The following is a 21,518-nucleotide window of genomic DNA, read 5'->3' as shown; positions in this document are numbered from 1 at the left end:
ATCTAGGTTCTGCCTGCAAGATTTATTTATTTATTTATTTATTTTAAGATTTTATTTATTTATTTGAGAGGGAGAGAATGAGAGATAGAGAGCACGAGAGGGAAGAGGGTCAGAGGGAGAAGCAGACTCCCCGCCGAGCAGGGAGCCCGATGCGGGACTCGATCCCGGGACTCCAGGATCATGACCTGAGCCGAAGGCAGTCACTCAACTAACTGAGCCACCCAGGCGCCCTGCCTGCAAGATTTAGACTTGAGAGTCATCAACATTAAAATATGACTGTGAGTGAAGCCACCCAAGGAGAGCTTGACTCCAGTGGAGAAACAGAGTGTCTCTCTTGTTTGGAACATGGACTCCCTTATGCTTCCCTCAACTCAAAACTCCCTGCCACGCATTGTGAGGACAGCAGTACATGATAGGTTTTTTTTCTTCCTATTTTGTGATTGCAACTCTAACTGCTTTACTGATAAGGGAGTCATAGACAAAGTTGGGATCAGAAAGTCTAATTTGGGAGACCATTGTCAAGCAACTTTCAATCTCAAATTTTTGGGGGGCTTGCTGAAATCCTATTAAAAAGGTAATATTCTATGGTTTACTCTTTGATCTGTATGTATAATGCTGCATAAGAGAATAAAGTTTGTGGCTTTCATTTGTGTTTAGGGAGAAATGAAAATGAACGAACTGAAGGCAAACTGTACTGATCAGTGAACAAAAAGGAGGCAACAAGGTGAGAAGTAGAGATGGTGTCTCATCAGTGGGGGCATTTCTGACTGATGAATATCCCCCTGTCAGAATGGAGATGTCCACACTCTAGGAAAGAAAAGAAAAGATGGAGCAGGGAACTGCAGCACACACAGTCATTCACTTATTCTAAAATATTTCTCATTCAAGCTCCCTGAGAGGTAAAGAAGAAACTATGGAGGTAGACAGTTTTGTGGTAAGATCTTCTGGCCTGCTGGAGGGGTCCCACGAACAACTCCTAGTCAGTAGCCCTGAGATTGTGTATAAATATGTAATTTTTTAAAGATAGTGTTTGGAGTCATTTTGAAGTTAAATCTTTTTGTTTTTAAGTCAAGAGTTACGTTTGTATTTTTGAATTAAGTGAAAAAATTCAGAATCCCACATTAAAGCATGTGTCTCCTACCTTGGACCTTATGTCCACAACCAAGGCACTGACTCCTACTAGCTGGCTCGGTATCAAAGAGAGGGAAGAACACAGCGTCTTCAGAGCAGAGCTTATAGTGCACCTCACACGGGTTGGATGGACTGCACCTGCATTTTGAGTCCAGGGCTCCTTTGGTCTATACTTTTGTTTAGAATGAAAGATTCTACAGTGTCTCTCAGTTTTCATTATTTTTAGCACATATTCTAAATTTACTACTTATTGAATGGCTCTCTCTTATATCCCTGGTCCTCCACCTCATCCCACCCCGTCTCTGGTACACATCTCTAGGCCCACTGGTATTTAATCTTTCTTGGGGGATAGAAATAGTCCTTCCTTATGTAACTATCCCTACTTACCTGATATTGCTATTAACTCTTATTCCTAAAAAATAAGTAAATACATAAAGTACACATTTGATTACATAAATTGGAGACAAACTGCTCTCTGGTGATAAGTGACAATATTACCTATAAGAGAACTATGTATTTCTTCTTTATATATACAGATTAAATTATAGAATAGAAAAGTACAAAATGAAATAATTCAACAACTAGTACCCAGATGGACGCTGATTTTCCTTCATCCTCAGGAAGAAGAGCAGTATAAAAGGATACTATAGGTAATGTTGAAACTATAGTTACCAGCAGGCAAGCCTTCAGTAAAGTACTGTATTCGATTGAGTCGACGGTACAGTTTTTTGAAAGTGGGAAAGGCGGCTGTCCGCATCCACACAATGAAGTCATCATTGAGGAAGCCATTGTTTCCTGGATCCTCTTCATCCAGTTCATAGACAGGCTTAGCCCAGGATGGGGGCTTTGTGGTCCCTGTGGGAAGAAAATCATTGACATGGTTGAGAGAAATCATCTACACCCTTCAGTTTTCCTTAGACTAGAGAGAATGAAATAACTTCGGCATTCTTGAGAAAAGAGAAATAAAAATTAAGACTTTAAAAAAAGTGTGTGTGTACAAGCTACCTAAGTATGCAACCATTAAAAATAATGGATTATAAAAACTCTAAGGAAATGTGGGGGAAATAATGATGATTTGTCATAGGGTTAAAAAAGAACAGAATATCAAATTATATGTGTATTATGTTTTCAACTATATTAAATGCATATAAAGCACTGAAAAAATAGCACAAAAGGGTAATAGTGGTTGTATTCAGGGATAGCATCATAGGGACTGTCTTCATTTTCTTTAGCTTCACTAATAATTTTAAAGACAGGAAATTAAAACAAGATATGATCATTTCATCTAAAACTTGGGTAATAGGTAAAGAAAAAAGGTGACAACAATTGATGATGCAGTGGAACTAGGAACTCTTGTGCAGAGCAGATAGATGTGTGGATTAATAATATCACTGGCAATCTAGGAAAATGCATCAAAAGCTTTAATATATTTTGCATATATTTTGGCCTAGAAATTCTACTTCTAGAAATTTATTCTAAGGAAATAATCATGTGTGTGCATGAAGACTATGTTAAATATTCTCTGCAGCAATGTGCTTAAGAGCTCAAAGTTGGAAGTAAGGAGGAGGAACTGATAAAGGGGAAGAGGCAGACAGCAAAAGTGTTATAAGCCTGTTTTATTTATTTTTATTTATTTTTTTATTATGTTATGTTAATCACCATACATTACATCATTAGTTTTTGATGTAGTGTTCCATGATTCATTGTTGGCATATAACACCCAGTGCTCCATGCAGAACGTGCCCTCTTTAATACCCATAAGCCTGTTTTAAAGATAGGAGGCCTCACAGGTTTGGGTGTTGTAGGGATGTTGGAAGCACAGGATGGAAGGCCAGTGCCAGGGAAGGAGTCTGTTGAGTTTACTCTCGTTCTCATACTTCCCACTTTAGCTCGGTGTGCTTGTCTGTCTCTCCCACTATACAGCATACTCTTCAGTACAGTGTCTTTTTTCCACTGGCATTTAGTCTAGTGCCTGACACATGGTAGGCATTCAATAAATGCTTGCTAAAGAAATGAGTGATTCCAATGAAAGCTGACAGAAGATAATAAAATCCATATTGAATTTTAAAGAACGCGTCAGTAAGAGAAAATTGTTTAATGAACTTTTTTGTTCTAGACAATTGTTTCTACTATTTGTAGAATCCAAATGCAAAAGAGGAAACCACTATTTCTCAGCTCAATTGACTAAACTATTTTCTTTTAAAAGAAACCCGTCCTATTTTCTAAGCATGGTACTTGTAAAAGCAAGTGCTAAGTTTGGTTGGATTAATCCGTTGAAGTATGTTTGTACACTTAAACTTCCTCTGGGAAAAAATCCTCTGCTGAAGAAACTTCCTCTGCAAATATTGTGGAGCTCACCTATTTTGGCCCCTCCCAAAATTTCAATCACTGTTGCTAGAAGAATTTTGATGAAAATTGAAATTGCCTTTGGTACCTCCACTGTGGACCTCACACTCTCATGAGCTCATGCCCCAAGACAACAGGTCCTATAGGACACTGACATCCTAAACACCTAGGGAGCTTGTTAAAAATGTAAGTTTAAGCATGCCTTTCCCTACCAAGCCCTGATCCCACTTTATCCCATTTCCGGAGAGTATGAGACGTGTGATCTAAGAGGCACCAACTTTCTTCCTATTCCAAGTTGGGTCATTTGTATTTATCCATTCATTCAACAATAAGCATTTCTTGATTGCTCACTATGTATCAAGCACCAGGGATACAAAACCTACTAATTTCCTCAAGTAATTCACAGACTGAAGTGGGGATGACAAGTATTCAAACAGATAATTACAGGATAATGTGCTAACTCTTACAGTAAAGGTAAAAACAGAGTGTAGCATGAGATGAGAGAACACCAAGGACCCTTTGTGTTATAGGCCTGAGGTTATGTGGCAAGAGAAAACAATAGAATGTTGCCAACTTTGTTTGAAAAACTAGGGATTCAATCATAGGTACAGTGACCATACATGCCAGTTTGTCTAAGATAGTCCCAGCTTATGTCTGTTGTCTGTTATCCCATCTGACTTAGCATTTATCCCAAACAAATAATGTACATATAATTTCATCCTTCCACCTTCCAGCCATGGTCTTAGCTAGTAGTGTGTGAAATACCCATGTGCAGTGAATGGAATGCTTACTTTAACATGTGATTAATGAAGGATAACCAGAGATCCTTTCAATAAAAACACAACATATTCCTGTGACCCCTACCAGCTGTTTGACACTCCACCAGTTATAGCCTCTGTTTTGGCCTGTGAGATGCATGAAGCTGTCAGCCCACTAGTCAGTGGGATCAGTGGGAAACGTGGGAAATAACAGGTTATGTTATACATACTTAACATAGTGTGGGAAATAGATGCTGAACAGTTTTGCTGAGTGTAGGTTTGAACTCTGTGGTTTTATTATTTATTATATGGTACAAATATGTAACTATTTTATTGTTTGGTATCAGTTTTTATTTGCTAGTAGGTCCTTTTAGCTGTAAAGAGCTAAAAAATTGAACATGTATGTTTAATGTAAAATTAAGTACAGTTTCTTGAGAAAGTTGATGAATGTGAAATTTGCAGTGTTGGTTGACATTTACCGCATAAGGGAACCATTGTGATGTCAATGACCAACTGAAAATTAAAAGACATAAATCTGCTGAAGAACATCAGAATCTACTTCAGAAGTTTGTGGTTATTTTTAAGAGTATATCCAAAGACAATGCTTTACCTCAGGTAGATACAGAAGGTGCATTTATATGTCATTATGTGAGCATGACTTTTCATTTAGATCAAGTGAGCTTCCTTCTAGTTTCAATTTTTTATTAGACTTTTTTTTTTTGGTAAACAAAGGAAAGCTTTGTGTTGCTTCCATTCGTACAAAAAGAACTTTGTATACAGTTAAATGAGGCCAGTTTCACATCAGTGTCTTCAAATGCTTCAAAACAGAAAATCAGTTAATTATAATAATGGTTTGAATTTTTTGGTTTGACTTTTCATGGAATCAAAGCAAAGCTTTTTGATAGTCAATCTTGAAAGATAAAAACTTTAACATTATAATAAATATTACTATAAATTCAGCTAAAAAATAAAAAATCAAGTGTAAGTTTTTGGTTTTATAGTGATAGCATAAATACAAATTTGGTGGAGCACAACATCAGAATAAAGATAATGTTCTTTTTTTTTTTAAGATTTTATTTATTTATTTGACAGAGAGAGACACAGTGAGAGAGGGAACACAAGCAGGGGGCACCGGAGAGGGAGAAGCAGGCTTCCTGCAGAGCAGGGAGCCCACTGTGGGGCTCAATCCCAGAACCCTGGGATCTTGACCTGAGCCGAAGGCAGATGCTTAATGACTGAGCCACCCAGGTGCCCCAAAGATAATGTTCTTAATAAATTGAGAAATTTACAGATCAATGTACTTAAAATTGGTTGTGGTACATACATAATTTATAAATATATCCAAACAAGCTACAATATTTTACTAATCAAAAGAAGAGCTGTAGTTGTGCAAATTTAAATATTTTTGTATATTTATAGTTAAAGAAACTGAACTGTAAAATTTTTACAATAATATGGATGATTAATAAAAGAAATACTTTAGGATGGTAGTATATGTGGTCTGTCTTTGCTATGCATCATCCACCAGAATTTTAGAAATGTTTGAGCTTTTGAAGAACTATTTTGTATATCAAATGATGCATCCTACAATGATCCCAAACTTTTTTGGTAAATGAGCCTCTAACTTTTGGTTAAATTTTAGTCAAAATAGTTTTAAAATTTTAATTAATTAATTAATTAATTAATTAATTTATTTGACAGAGAGAGACACAGCAAGAGAGGGAACACAAGCAGGGCAAGTGGGAGAGGGAGAAGCAGGCTTCCTGCTGAGCAGGGAGCCCGATGCAGGGCTCGATCCCAGGACCCTGGGATCATGACCTGAGCCAAAGGCAGACGCTTAACGACTGAGCCACCCAGGCACCCCTAGTTTTAAAATTTTAAACAAAGTATCCAAAATATGGAATGCCAAAAAACTTTAGTTTTTGATTTAGTGAATTGTAATTATTGAAAGCCAATCTTGCAAACAAGAAGATATTAAAATTTACCCCGAGGAAAACAAGGGAATAATTGAACATATTATATAATGGGAGTTCAAAATGTGGACAAATTTAATTTTTAAATTCTACAATTGTACTTTAGAATATTTCAATTCAGATAAAAACTTTTTTGATGGAGCTCCTATTTTTAACAGGATAAAATTTTTTCTGGGGTGCCTGGGTGGCTCAGTCTGTTAAGTGTCTGTCTTTGGCTCAGGTCATGATCTCAGGGTGCTGGGATCGAGTCCATCGGGCTCTCTACTCACTGGGGAGTCTGTTTCTTCCTCTCCTTCTGCCCCTCACCCCTGCTCATTCTCTCTCTCAAATAAACAAATAAAATCTTAAAAAAAATTTTTTTCTCTCCCAGAATTAAATGATATCAAGAAGGTTTAAGATTTTGTAGCATCTAAATATAGGAATACACTTAGAAGGATCAGAGATAGAAAAAAATGTGAAATAAAAAGACAGTGCCTATGAAAATATTTAGGTTATAATACTAGCATATTTTAATACAAAAAGATTGAAAATGAAAATATCCTCCATTTAGTAAAATTGGCTATGAGCATAATAGGTACCTCATCATCTACAGATATCTTCTCAATTAAAAAATAATATTAGGTTAAAAGAGAAGAATCAATTAAAGGTGCCAACAGTGTCAAACTGATTAACCATAAAGTTCAACTTCAAAAAAGACTGCAAATAATTTTGTGAAAAAAATATTTTAATAAAATATTTTTAAAAATAATAAAAAGAACAAATTCATTAGAAAAATATAGGGGCATGCAATGAAGACAGATATGGCCAAGAAACTGATTAAATTTTGTGACTATATATCCAGAATAATTATTCTGCTTATGTTATCTTTTAATGTTTAAATAATAAGGTAGTTTTTTTAGTTGGCTTAATATACACAGATATGTTATTTTAACTTTTGAAAGAGTTGCCTTTTAAAATAATTTGTAATGGAATTATTTTATAGGTCCACCAGTATGGTAACATCAATTTATTGATCAATGAATACAAATTTCAAATAAATATTTAACTTTAGTTATTCTAGTGCCCCCTTACACTCTGAAAAGTGCACCACCTTGGACAATAAATTACATGGTCACCCTAATTATAAATGAAGCAACAACTTTCTTAAAACACTATCTTTTTCCTAATGTAAACTGAAAGGAACCAGGGCATCAATCATTTTATGTTTATGTTAGGTATGTGATGGAGGTGTCCACAGGTAGGGAAAGTCAGAGCAAAAGGGAGGTCAGCAAAAAAGTAAAGAAGGAGGTATTATAAACATTTCCTCAAACATAAAAACGTTTCTGTAAAGAGATAAGAATATTTAGCTAATACATGGGTCTTACCTGCAAATGCGCTAGAAAGATTAATGGAACTTGGATTCTGAAACTTGACATACTTATCTGTCCACCATGTAATTCCACTTCTTAGCATTGGGACTTTGATAGGTATAGATGAATTAAGGTTGTATGAAAGAATAATGGTATCTGTAAGGAAATTAAAAATTCTGCTAGAGATGCAAGCAAGCATTTTTGCCCCATTTCAAAGTACAAAACCAGACACAGCTGAAAAATAAACCAGGGTTTTAGCAGACTCTCAACATGCCTACATGCAATAGATGTTGGAATTAGAAAACTATTCTTTTTCTTGCCAAGGCCCCAATTACTGGAAAATACTCTCAAGCTCCATTTAGCTCATGTTCCCTAACTACTTCAAATCTCTGGTAAGGGAGAAGTTATTTGCAAATGAAATACCATAAGTCAGTGGATAATGTATACACTTTTTTTTTTTTTTTTGAACTGCTACTCAATTGCAGAGGTGATCTTCTGGACATTTAGGTTATTACACGCTTATGAAAAGGCACACCATGGAGACAGGAAAAGTCACCTACCGTTGAATATGCTGTTGGCAATAGCACCACAAGGAGCGATGGGAGTCCCATCGTGGGACTTGCTAAATGGAGCACAGTTTCCAACATCCTGGAAGCAAGATGATACAGTAAAAAGAAATACTTTGGTAAACTCTCTTAGAATGTTAAAAGTGAGAACACTGGCAATGCAAATCAACCCACACTAATTTATTGACATATAACAAGATTATAGACTGCTACCTGTTTTTCCCAGACTTCTGGCTCACTTAGACTAGGAAATTTTTGTGTTTTGGAGATGTGTGTGTGTGTGTGTGTGTAGTTTTTTTCCTTATTAACAATACATATTCATACCAAATATGTCTGCAGGAAGGAACTTACTTTGTGGGCTCTGCTAAATATCACACTAAGCCTATACTGGAATATACTATTAAAACTTTTTTTTTATTGAAGTGTAATTCATATTCTGAAAATGATACAAATGGTAGTGAGTCTATACCCTAGATGACTTATCACAGGGAATCCATCCACCTAACCACCAGAATATATTTTTAAAAGAGTGGTTGCTAAAAAAAATCACTTGATTATCACTTTCATATAATAATCTCAGTATGGAAAAAGTTTCCTTCTAGTTTTTTTGCTAGCATGCTGAGTATCATTTATCAAGAGTAAAATTTTATAATCCTAGGAGTGAAAGGGTATTTAATTAAACCAAAGGCTTTTAATCAATCAAGTAGAGCTCAATTTCCTTAAACGTGGCTGGAGTGAAGGCCCGAATTATAGGAAGGGCAATGGTAGATATACAGGGAACTGGCCTGAGACCACCCACTCAAGGTTACTATCAAAATGGTTGATGCATGAAAGGATAACCATTTAACTGGACAAGATTCATATTACTGTTCTGAAGAGGGGAACCACTCCTCTCAATAGCAGATATACTGAATACCCAGCCCCTTCAATTTATGCAAGAATGAAATGAGCATTCCTGCCTTATAAAACCTTAGGTTTTTTTTTTAAGCAATTTTATTTATTTATTTTTTCAAATACTTTTATTTATTTATTTGACAGAGAGAGAGACAGCGAGAGAGGGAACACAAGCAGGGGGAGCGGGAGTGGGAGAAGCAGGCTTCCCGCCGAGCAGGGAGCCTGATGTGGGGCTTGATCCCAGGACCCTGGGATCATGACCTGACCCGAAGGCAGACGCTTAACTGACTGAGCCACCCAGGTGCCCCAAAACCTTAGGTTTTTAGTTTATTTTCCCATAACCTCTTTTAGACGTAAAGATCCACCTCGTTTAAAAAAAAAAAAAAAGAGTATTATACCAAATTAAATAAAGCCTTACCTTTAAGTCTGTACCCACCAGTTGGCTATTACTTCTGGATAGAATATAATGATAGAGATTCTGATAGAAGCCATACAATTTGTAGTACATATAAACATTACCCTGCCAAATGAGAAAAGCAAGAAGAGAGTAAGAAGAATTAACTGGAATATTAATAAACATGGACAGGATTTTTGTAATAAAAAGTACCACAGAAAGAATTGATAGGAACTGAAAGTTTCTTTAAATCAAGCAGAAACCCAAGAAATCATTTTAAAAAATCAGTGTTGGAAAATCCTTGTCTACACAGAATTATTAAAATCACCAAATAAATTATTTTCAATGTTTTTGTAAGGGCTACTATGTTCCTGCCATGAAAAAATTTTAAAACCAGGTTTTGTATTCTCAATATATAAAATTGATGCTACAAATACTGTTATTTCCTAGCAATACCAGGAAAAATGCTTTGCCTCGGGGTTGTGGTAGGCATCAAAGTCAATGATTTCAAACCAAATCTTTGGACATATTTGAAGTTGGAGCCATCTGGGTGCATGTGAAAGGCATGAGATTAGCTGCTCGTGGTCTGGCTCCAGGGGTCTTGGTCTTTTTATCCCTAGCATCCAGCACAGACCCTGGCACACAGCGCTTGCTCAAGAAATGGTGAACCGTTTGTTATGGACAAAAAAAGAGGGAATAGAATTCATAGATCTGAAAGAAAGATGATTTTCACCTTGGCAATAAGTTGCTTGTTGCCATGAGAGATGGTCCTTTTCATATATGCTATCCTATGAGGCTGCCTAGTCATAGGCTACCATCATGCTTACCTTTATGATGACATACCAACATTCTCCAGACAGACTTGATACGGATTTTACTAACAGCACATATGATGCAAATGGAAATGTCCAATGTGGCTATTTATAATTAATATACTACCTACCTCCAAAAAAATGAAGGCCGGCATCCAAAAAGATGAAGGCCATATGTTAGGTGCTATATTCAGTACTAGAAATACAAACATATCCTTTTACAATCTCCTGATCAATTGATTTGCTTTTTACTATGAAAAAAATGGCACTTTTGGGATGCCTGGGCTGCTCAGTGGTTAAGTATCTGCCTTCGGCTCAGGTCATGATCCCGGGGTCCTGGGATCGAGTCCACACGGGGCTCCTTGCTCAGCGGGGAGTCTGCTTCTTCCTCTGCCTGCAGCTCCCCCTGCTTGTGCTCTCTCTCTCTCTCTGACAAATAAATAAAATCTTTTAAAAAAAATGGCACTTTGGAAAGGCTTCTGGTCTCACCCTAAGCCCATGTAAGAGGATAAGTATGGAAAATATGAACTGGTACTCAGGGCAGGCTGGAAATAAAGGTCATGGTAAGTGTGGCCATTTACAGAAAACAACAAAGTCTTAAGAACCTAGTCACTTGTAAGAGAAGTGTCTGGAACACCGAGAAGGGGAGATGTTGTGTCGTGACAAAGAGGCAGGCTGCAACATCATAAACAGGGAGCATGGGTGTGAAGGCAAACATGCCAGGCATAGTGGGAATGACTGATTACATTTCCTCACCCAACAAGGGAACTTCTATTGTTGACCCATAACTATAGAAAATATGAAACCCACGGAGTGGAATTTACCATACATTTTCTTGGAAGCTAAAAAGAGAGTTTTACTTACCCAAAGTGATACATTCACATAAATGACAAAATAAACAGGCAGAGAACGCTCACCACACCAGGGATAGAAGAGTTTTAATAACCTTTTTTTCAGTAATTCTTTGTCCAAGATTTAGCTTAACAAGGGCTCCCAGATCATCATCTTTTTTATTGGTCCTAGAGGCACAAGGCACTTTATGGTGTTTCTTCTCTTTAGATTCAGTGGCACTCTGTGCAGGATTCCTGGTTTAAGACAGTCTTGCGTGAACTCATTGCCTAGCGTGTGTAATGTGTGCTAACTGGTGAACCGAAGGCTCTGTGGTTACATTAGCTAGTTTGGTTGGATATTTTTGAGAAAGTCTTTGCCTGAAAGGAATGGTCAGCAACTGGTAACATTTATTTGACTTTAAGGTTTCAAAGTACACACAGACAGATGGAAACTGAAGCCCTTTAAGATTTTATCTTTTGGTTTTTTTTCTTCAAAAATGTAAGTTCTCTGAGCCTCCAAGAAGGAAAGGACTCTGCTGCACCTTGATTTCAGACTTTTGACTTCCAGAAGTGTGACAGAATAGTTTTCTATTGTTTTAAGCGTCTTCACCTTTCTGCCAAAATTAAGCAACACTAACTTTCTTTTTCAACTGAAGTATAGTTGATACACAATATTACATTAGCTTCAGGTGTACAACACAGTGATTTGACAAAGTCTAAACATTATGCTATGCTCACCACAAGTGTAGCTACCATCTGGGACCATACAGTGCTATAACAATACCATTGACTATATTCTCTATGATGTACCTTTTATCCCTGTGACTTATTCATTACATAACTGTAAGCCTATATCTCCTTCCACTCCCCTTCATCCATTCTTCCCATGCCCCCCACCTCCTCCCCTCTGGCCATCACCAGCTTGTTCTCTGTGTTTATGAGTCTGTTTCTGCTTTTAAAGCAACACTAACACTAACTCAGCACGGTGAGTTGAGGAAGGCAAGAAAGGGCATACCTATAGAGAACTAGAATCTTGACCTATAAGAACACATACATAAAACCTCCCTCACTGACTTTATGTAGATATCACTTATAATCCAAGTACAACTTAGTAATTTCCTTATATTTTATATCTGACTTACTCACAAAATTGCTTAGCACTAGCCATAATCAATATGGATGTATTCAGAATATTACTAATGCCAACATGCTTTCATTTGGGATCAAGAGAGAAATAAAGGGTCACATAAAACCAAAGCTTCCTAGAACATAAATTCATTTAACTTAGCAGTTTATCTTTCCTCCATTCATTTAATCTTTCAACATTTTCTGAGCATCTACCACATAAATATACGGTGTTATGCACTGTGGAAGAAGCAAAGATTCATATGTTCATTCAACAAACATTAATTGAGCACCGACAGTGTGCTAGGCATTGTCATAGGTGCTTAGGACACAACAGTGAGAGACAGACAATAAACAACACATATCATAGACTATTAATTTCTATGGTATGTTAGAAGGTGATAAGTACTATGGAAAAAATTGAAATCTGAGCAGGTTAACAAGGATCAGGAGTATTACAAGAGTAGGGTGGGTAGACAGGTTGCAGTGTGAAATAAGACTGCCAGTCTAGGCCTTACTGAGGTGAGGGTTGAACCAAGACATGAAAGAGATAGGGCAGTTGGCCAGGTGAATATCAGGTACAGGGAGGCAAGGCAAGAGAATGCCTGACTTGTTGAATGAGTGGGGAGTCTAGTGTGGTGGGAGTGGGGTTGGGGGAAGAGAATGAAGGGATTAGATCAGAGAGGAAATAAGAAGCCAAATCATGCAAAGCCTTGTAGGGACTTAAGCTTTTTCACTGAGTGGAAAGAGGAACCATTTTTTTTTTTAAATTTTTATTATTTATTTATTTATTTTTTAAAAAGATTTTATTTATTTATTTGACAGAGAGAGACACAGCGAGAGAGGGAACACAAGCAGAAGGAGTGGGAGAGGGAGAAGCAGGCTTCCCGCTGAGTGGAGAGCCCGATGCGGGGCTCTATCCCAGGACCCTGGGATCATGACCCGAGCCGAAGGCAGACGTGCTTAGCGACTGAGCCACCCAGGCGCCCCAGGGATTTTTTTTTTTCCAAAGTTTATTTATTTATTTATTAGTAATCTCTCCTCCCAATGTGGGGCTCAAACTCATGACCCTGAGATCAAGAGTTGCATGCTCTTCCAACTGAGCCAGCCAGGTGGCCCCACTGTAGGGATTTTTGAGTAAAGGAATAACATATGACTTTGGCTTTAAAAAGCTCACTCTGGGGGTGCCTGGGTGGCACAGTTGGTTGAGCAGCTGACTCTTGGTTTTGGCTCAGGTCGTGATCTCAGAGTCGTGAGACTGAGCCCTGTGTTGGGCTCTGTGCTCAGCACAGAGTCTGCTTGAGGTTTTCTCTCCCTCTGTCCCTCCCTCTCTCTCTCTCTTTTTCTCTCAAATAAATAAATCTTAAAAAAGAAAAACTCACTCTGGGTGCTATGTTGAGACATGGATATAAGTAGGGAGACCTGTTAGGAGGCTCTTTCAGAAATCTAAGTGAGAGGTGAATATAGCATGGAGCTGGGTGGAAGCAGAAGAAGTGGGAGAAGTGGACAGACCCTGGATACATTTTGAAGAGAGAGCCAACAGGATGGATTGGATGTGAAGTGTGAGAGAATAAAAGGAGTCACAAATGACTCTTAGGCTTTCGGCCTAGGCTTTCCTCCAGAAAGATGGAGTTGCTTTCAACTGAGATTGAGAAGTCTTTGGATGGATTAGGTTTTTTGTGGGGATGGGGGGTGGTACAGTGGATAAGGGGAGCAGTGGAAACCAGGAATTCAGTTTTGGAAATATTGAGCTTCAGATATCTGTTAGATATCCGCATGGTGACGTTAGGAAGGCAGCTGGACATACAAGTGTGGATTTGGAAGAAATGTTTGGGCTACGGATATAAAATGGTGTTGGCAATAGATGGCATCTAAAGTCTGGAGGTAGTTGACATTTCCAAAAAAGTGAATGCAGTTAGAGAGGAGAAGGCTAAAAATTAGGATTAAAGTGCTGCCTATCTCAACAGGAGTTTGGGGAAAACAGGAAGAGCAGCAAAGGAACTGAAGAAGGGGAACCGGGGGTTAGGAGGAAAACCAAGACCGTGTAATATCTTGAAAGCCAAGAGAAGAAAGTATGTTGAGGATGAGGGAGTGGTCACCTGTGTCCAATGAGTGACAAGGCACTAAGGACTGACTGCTGAATTTATCAATGTGGAAGTCATTGACTTCCTTGCAATTTCACTGAGTGTTAGGGGTAAAAACCTGATTGGAGTGGGTTTAAGAGAGAATGAGAAGAGAGGAACTGGAAGTAGCCAAGATAGACCACTCTTTTGAGTTTTCCTGCTAATGGGAGGTAAGAAATGGGCAAATAGCTGGCAGGGAAATTGGGAGAATACAAGAGTGGTTTGTTTGTTTGAAGATAAGTGAAATAATATGTCTGTATGCTGGGAATGATTGAGTAGGAAAAAAGCTGATGATATAGGAGAGGCCAGAACTGCTGAGTTAAGTCCTTATAAAGGCAAGAAAAGATGGCATCTATGTACAAGTGGAGATAAGCCTGCAGATGGGAACAGGGATAGTTGACCGATGGTAAAGGGAGGGTGGGGGGAAGGGTGAGTGTGTAGTGCAGATACTTTGGAGTAGGTAGTTGTGGTGTAACATGTAAAGCTTGTCCCTATCCTCAGGGAGTTTTCTCTAAGTAGAGGAAATGAGTCCACAGGATATTATTATACAAGTGATTACAATAAGTTCATTGGAAGAATGGAAACAGTGCTCCCAGGATACAAATGTGGGCAAACTGTTGCTGGAGAAAGGAGTGAAAAGGAGGCTCAAGGAATGTCTAGGCATGTTAGGGGTTTACAACAAGTGGCAGTGAGTGGGGAGACTTTCTAGGCAAACAACAGCAGAAACATAGAGAGTTGTATCATGGGAAAGCAAGTTGGTCAGCTGTCCAGAATACAAGGTCTCCTTCCTCTATCTTTTTATGAAAACGTTGCTAGGCCTCAGGTGGTTGAAGAGCAATCTGAAAGAGTGCTTTTTTGGGGGCGGGGAGGATGGTGAACTTATTTTGCAAATAACAGCTGGTTTAAAGTAGGGGAAGCCAAAGGCAGGAGTGCAGTTAGATAGCTCTGCTACTGGACCAGGAGGCCTGAACAGAGGCAATGCCCAAAAAATAATGAAGAGGACAGGGTGGTTGGAGAGCTGGATTGAAGAAGAGCGTCCTCACGTGAGAGGCTTAGATGAAAAAGCAGTTGGCAGGGTAAAGTCAAAGTGGAAAGTTTGGAGTCTTGGTGATGGGATCTTTACTAGGAAGGGAAGTAAGGAGGGTTTTCCAGATGATGAGTCTAGTTTGGGACCAGCTGAGTTTGAGGTGGAAGCGGGGCCTTGAGGTGGGAAGCTCAAAGGGAATGTTCAACGGGAAGCTCAAGAGAAAGCCTGCCTATACTTAGATTCATCCCATGCAGTCATCTATGAAGGGGGGGGGGGTCAACCAGGTCAGGGAGGAGGACACAGTGCGGGGAGAGGTGTGGAGTCTAGAGGACAGCACAGGGTCTTTGAGGAGTTAAAGGGAATAGTTTTTCATTTATTTGGTTAAGTCTTGACTACCAGGTAAGATTGTGGAGGCCCTGAAAAGGTGCCTCTTGGGTCTCCTACTAAAGGGACCGTAATTGAGGGATGGCCCCAGCTGTCATTGCTCTAAAATCATCCTGTGTTTGCATTAAAGCCATGCTGCTCCCAGCTGCTCCTAATGGCTGAGCACAGCAGGGATACTGAGGCGGACTCCTTCAGGGACTCTCTGTTGGCCTTGCTGAAACTTTCTAAAGATTACGCTGCAGTCGTAGACTTTCTCCCTAACTTCCTCCCTTCCTTCTCCCCTTCCCTTTTCTTCACAGAGGTCAGAGCTGCATTGTGATCTGACAGTTCTCCCGGCCTCCTCTGGCCTTCTCCCCATTTTCCCTCACAGGCAGTTCCCCCAATAAATCTCTTGCATGTCTAATCCTGTCTTGGCTTCTGCTTCTCAGAGGACCTGGACTGACATGAGACTTTAATCAGCCCAAGAGCAGGGACTTCTTTTAATATTTCTTTCGCATTTCTCATAATGCCTGACAGCCAGGCCAAGAGTTGCCCTTAGGGATTAGGCAATTGCAAATGTAGAATGACTTGAGGGGGAGGGGTAAGGGGGATGGGGGAGAGGCCCAGCAGGTGTGTGACTCCGGACACTAACCTTGTCCAAGTCACTTAACCTCTCAGCCCATTAATTTTCTTACTATAAAATGAGTGGTTAGATTCAATGATCTCTATGGTCTCCCCTTGTGTTGACATTTGGAATAAAATCTGTCTGATAGATATTAAGAATTATGTTACAAAGTTGGGTGGGTAAAGAGTCTGGAAACTTAGAAACAAAGGAGAAGAATAACGTTCCAAAGGAAAAAACTAGGGGGAGAGTTGTGCATGAACTCAACATTTTGTAAGGTCCCTCACCAGTACTCTGCTTTATTTTTTGTATTTTCAGTTTTGGAAAGCACTTGATGGAAATCATGAACTTACTGCCAAGTGTGAAATAGGAGTAGATCAGTGTACAGCTAATTGAAGACTCTTGAATTTCACTTACCTGCATCGTCTCTGAAAGGTAAAAGGGAATAGAGCAGGTGCATTCTTTGTCAAAATTAGTGGCATCTTCTCGCAGTTTTGCACAATTTCCACAGATTTCTGTGTATTTAATCTGTCAGGCAGGGAAAAGAACAATTACTAATTAAAAATTACATGAGTTCATATTTTAAAAATCAAGGCCCGAGTCCACCTAAGTCTTTAAGCTCTCTGTGTCAAGGCCATGGACTCGGGGCCATGAATGAAGGATAGTCCACTGTTGGGGACAAAGTGTTTCTGCAGATGCTTGAGAGGAGTGGGCCCTTTTACAGTCTTTCATTTTGGAACCTGGCAGTATTTTGCCACTGACCTGGAGTTCAGTGTTTCTATTGTATATTTATGTAACCTGTTGTGATGTAGGCTTATGTCTCGATCATGAAGAGGTGTCATTAGGAAAGTATTAGGCAATGACTCATGAGAACTGGGCCTACTGCCTGAAGCTAATCAGCTTTATGGGGAGGTCACTTCAGTTTTTCCACTATTGTATGTAAAATATTTATACTAATGAATTTTTCTACATGACATCTAGAGGAAGTTATTAAAAAGGACCAAACACAGAAAAAGAAGGGCTTCCAAAATTTAGGGTTATTGATATATGTGGAGTAATTCTGATTTTAAAATGTTATCACATTCCGTTTTTTAAAAGTTAAATTCTGTTTAAACTGGTATCGTGGACTCTTTAAAAAGGAGTGGTGTGTTTCAAATGAGCAAATCCTATGAGCTTTGGCTAAGAGCCTCAGTTATGTAAAGATAGAGCTGTTAGAAGCTTAAGGAAGGGGGGCTTACAGAGAGCCACAGAGGCTGTGCACTTCCCTTCTGCTCTTTCCTCACTGTGTTGAAGAATAATTAGAAGATTATGGGAATGGGGAAGAGCAGGAAAGCAAGGGAGTGGCCTTCTCCTTGGTAAACTGCCAACAGGATTCAGGAGGGGAGACTAACAAGAAAGACAGGATTTTTTTTAATCCTTGCAAACTACTGGGAGTTTTGAAGCCAAAGAGGCAAAGTGTTAGTACTAAATTAAAGATGAGCTGAAAGGCTACTTAATTGTGCTTAGATGCTTATATTTACTTAAATCATTATTTTGTATATGTATGTATGTATGTGTTTTTAAATCATTCTTTAAATGCACAGCAAGGCTTGAACTATTATTTTGGAAAATAGTGATGTGCTGTTTGTGAAACTGCATCCTAATTTTTAAAAAAGCTTTAAAGAACAGGTCTGTCTCATAACTGCCAGCACACTGAACTGCAACTGAGGAAACTGGGGTTCAGTTCAGTCAATTTTTGACCTTGAGTTAAATACTTAAACTCAGGGCCCACATTTTGTTCATCAGCATCATTTTGTCTAGCAATTAATTGATCTGTGAGCTTGAGGTAGTAGTATTCATTCTACTTCATGGATTCTTGTCGGAGTTCTATTAATGCAGAAATAGAAAAAAATGTGTTTCATGATCAAATGATCGTTGAGTAGATGATATCTAAGGTGATTTCTAGTTCTAAAGTTTTATGAGCTAGCCAAATTATAAAAGCATCCCAAGTATCCACAGACTGATGAGTGGATAACTATAATGGAATATTACTCAGCCATCAAAAAGAACGAAATCTTGCCATTTGCAAGATGTGGATGGAGCTAGAGATTATTTTTTCAAGATTTTACTTATTTATTTAAAAAGAGTGAGAGCGGGGGGAGGAACAGAGGAAGAGGGAGAGAGAGAATCTCAAACAGATTCCACTGAGCTCAGAGCCTGACACAGGGCTTGATCTCACACCCCTGTGACCCTGACCTGAGTCAGACACTTAACTGACTGAGCCACTCAGGCACCCCTGGAGTTAGAGAGTATTATGCTAACCGAACTAAGTCAGAGAAAGACAAATACCATATGATTTCACTCATAAGTAGAATTTAAGAAACAAAACAAATGTGCAAAGAAAAAAAAAGAGAAACAAAGAAAGACTCTTTTTTTTTTTTAAAGATTTTATTTATCTGAGAGAGAGAGAATGAGAGACAGCATGAGAGGGAGGAGGGTCAGAGGGAGAAGCAGACTGCCCGATGAGCAGGGAGCCCGATGTGGGACTTGATCCCGGGACTCCAGGTTCATGACCTGAGCCGAAGGCAGTTGCTTAACCAACTGAACCACCCAGGCGCCCAAAGAAATGGACTCTTAACTACAGAGAACAAACTGGTGGTTACCAGAGGGGAGGAGGGTGGAGGGATGGGTGAAATAGGTGATTGAAGATGGAAAAAATAATGGCCTTGTAAACCTATAGCTCTAAAATGACAGCAAAGGTCACAGTCTGCTTGCTCCTCATAGAATTTTGGAGAGGCAGGAATGATCATTCTTGCTTAAAGTCAACTGGAAAAAAGTCACTTCCTTGTTGTAGCCCAGGGCTAAGTGAGAAGAGGATAATCACTTAGAACTCTTCTACTAGGTCTGTGCTTGATCACACTGGCCTGGGGTATGCACTTCATCTTATCACTCAATATAATGAAATACATCCATGTGCAAAAGAGAATCTCACTATCACAGTGGTTTCTGGGTTTCTTGTATACAAGAAAAATGTTAGAAATCGACCTATCCTAAGTGACTTCAGAAAAAAGGTCTATTGGAAAATCTCCTTAACATGAAAAAAATCATTCTGTTGAAAGCTGTTTGCAGAGTGGCCTTAGTAAACCATGGAGTGAGGTTCCCTTCACATGCATGAGGTGACATCATTTAGCAATGGCTGCCTCTTACTGGAGGCTGCACTTCACAGTGAGTGAGGGTGGATAACCAGAAGGGAAGAGGTAAGGAAGACACGGGAAAGGGGTTAAAACCAGAAAGAAAGGAGTTGGTGAAGAAGAAAATAGAAAAGTAAATAGGATGAGCTGTTTGTGGAAATGAAACAACCTTGTCACTTATGCTATGCTTTTCAGTAAGGCAAGTTTAATTTTCTCCTGCCATTTTTCATCTGCTATTTGTGGGGCCTGGTCGTTTATATCTCACACTGCAGGACTCAAAAGGACCTAGGGGCATTTAATTCCTGGGGAGATAAACTGCTGAGAGCTGGGAGCAGAAAATATAAGTAGAAAGGCATTAGAGTAGTGTGATTTGGTAGGAGGAGTGGGACCTGAAATGAGGTTTTCCTATTTAGAGTCCTCACTATTTGCCCTAATCCATTCTTTCACTAAGTTTGTGCCTATTATGTACTGGGCAACGTGCAAGGAAGGGGTTGTGGATGTGGTGAACAAGGCAACCATGGCTGAGCTCTCTGTTCTTATCACACACTACCTTACCTACTCTATCATTAGCTCATTGAGGGCAGGAATCAACCCTTAACTTATCTTACTCATTTGCAAACCCAACAGAACTCTTAGCACTTTCAGACACTCATGAATGTTAAGTCAATGTTGACAGCCTTGGCCTTCATAACTTTGCTGCTAGCCATGTCAGGAGAGGTAATAGATCAGCTTTCCATGGCTGCCTTCAGAGTGGAGGTCATAGACTGAGATGCCCAGTAATCTGCTCAGAGCTGATTTGAATTAAACATTTGCTTAATTTGTTAGACTGAATGCGAGCAAGGCTGATCTAACCTTAGGCCAACTCTTATGTCCCCTCCCCAGACCAGCTTCTCAGGTTCTCATCCTCTAACAGCTTGTTAATCAAGTTGGCAAAGGCTTGTAATGGAGCGAGGTATGCCCTTAGCTTCGGCTTTTCTCAGTCTTGAGTAGAATTTAGTTAATTTTGCTAAGTATCCCTAAGAGGCCAGAAAGATTCGGGTTCTTGCCTTTCCTCCATTAAAGTAATGATCTCGGAGTTCGTTAGCAAAGGGAAAGACAAAATGCTTGAAAGTGGGACAAAACTGAAGACCTCTTTGTCTCTTTACTTTTTTATCCATATGATTCATGGGCATCTGGCAGTCATTTGACCCTGCCTCTCCTTCTCCTACCTCTATCAATCCTTGGTCAGTACTCCACCAGTTTAAAAAACTTCTGACTTTGCCACGCTCCTGGAAATGAATGGCTGAGCGGACCAGTGTGAGAGTGATTGTCCTCAAGAGGGAGTAGGGATGAATAAAGCCAACATACAGAGGCTGCCACCATCTGCACCGGTGATTGAAAAAGGAATGTTCTAGTCTCATCTATTGAGGGGCTGTGTTCTCAAACTGGTCACTCATTTATAGTCCCAAAGCTGAAAATTCTTAGAATCTGCATTAAAAATGTAAGATGGGACAAACCTCTATTTCCTTGATACTCTTTGCAGACAATATAAGGATGATGCCCACACCAAGGCAGAACACTCCTGTGGCAAAAAAGCCGGAGAGGACTCCGGTGGCTGAGAGCTGTAGCTGGTAGGCAGGCAATTGCTGCTGCTTCAAGGCAGTGTTGTCTGGCAATTTGCACCGGCTGTCCTTGGACGTCCTCTTCATTCTGGTCCTGCAGGTGACTGAGATACACTTCCAAGGCATTTATAACATTATTACTCCTAGTAATACTGCATAATGGTAGTGCTAAATTAAGAATTAGATGAACTTTCCTTTGTAGTTGCAGTCTACTTCCCAGAACTGTTCTTTAACTGAACCTGAGATTCAGCAGGAACACAGCTCTCTTCAGTTAGCCATTGGTAGAGTTCACTTTAGGCTCAAAAAATGTGTGCTAAATGCCATGCCTAGGAGAAATAGTCCCCAGCAGGGTCTGCACAGACCAGCATCTGGCCACACTGGGAAGCAGTTATCATGGGCTATTTCTGGGATGTGGTGACTAATTCAAGGCAAGC

General features: G+C 39.4%; 1 protein-coding gene across 6 annotated transcripts in view; it reads right to left on the bottom strand.

Annotated features, from left to right (window-relative positions):
• LOC112825264 (cell cycle control protein 50C-like) overlaps positions 1–21,518 on the bottom strand; it is a 55,242-nt gene that overhangs the window by 32,193 nt on the left and 1,531 nt on the right. For 2 of the 6 annotated variants that reach the window (XR_012378113.1, XM_073892621.1), the window contains exons 3-8: positions 20,980–21,198; positions 16,731–16,841; positions 9,436–9,537; positions 8,118–8,205; positions 7,573–7,713; positions 1,804–1,986 (exon numbers count right to left, since the gene is read on the bottom strand). Coding sequence is in view for 5 of the 6 variants with exons in the window: in XM_073892621.1 (XP_073748722.1) it covers positions 1,804–1,986; positions 7,573–7,713; positions 8,118–8,205; positions 9,436–9,537; positions 16,731–16,841; positions 20,980–21,171 (817 nt within the window). In the remaining variant the exon portion in view is untranslated. Of the gene's footprint in view, positions 1–1,776; positions 1,987–7,572; positions 7,714–8,117; positions 8,206–9,435; positions 9,538–16,730; positions 16,842–20,979; positions 21,199–21,518 lie in introns of all 6 variants that reach the window. The other 4 variants (XM_073892626.1, XM_025873361.2, XM_025873363.2 and 1 more) reach the window with 3 other exon arrangements.

This window comes from Callorhinus ursinus, unplaced genomic scaffold, assembly GCF_003265705.2.
Source record: "Callorhinus ursinus isolate GAN/ISIS: 27379988/994484 unplaced genomic scaffold, GSC_fseal_2.0 scaffold1, whole genome shotgun sequence".
Taxonomy (NCBI): domain Eukaryota; kingdom Metazoa; phylum Chordata; class Mammalia; order Carnivora; family Otariidae; genus Callorhinus; species Callorhinus ursinus.
Note: the sequence above shows the minus strand (reverse complement) of the source record. Positions and strands in the feature narration are given on the sequence as shown.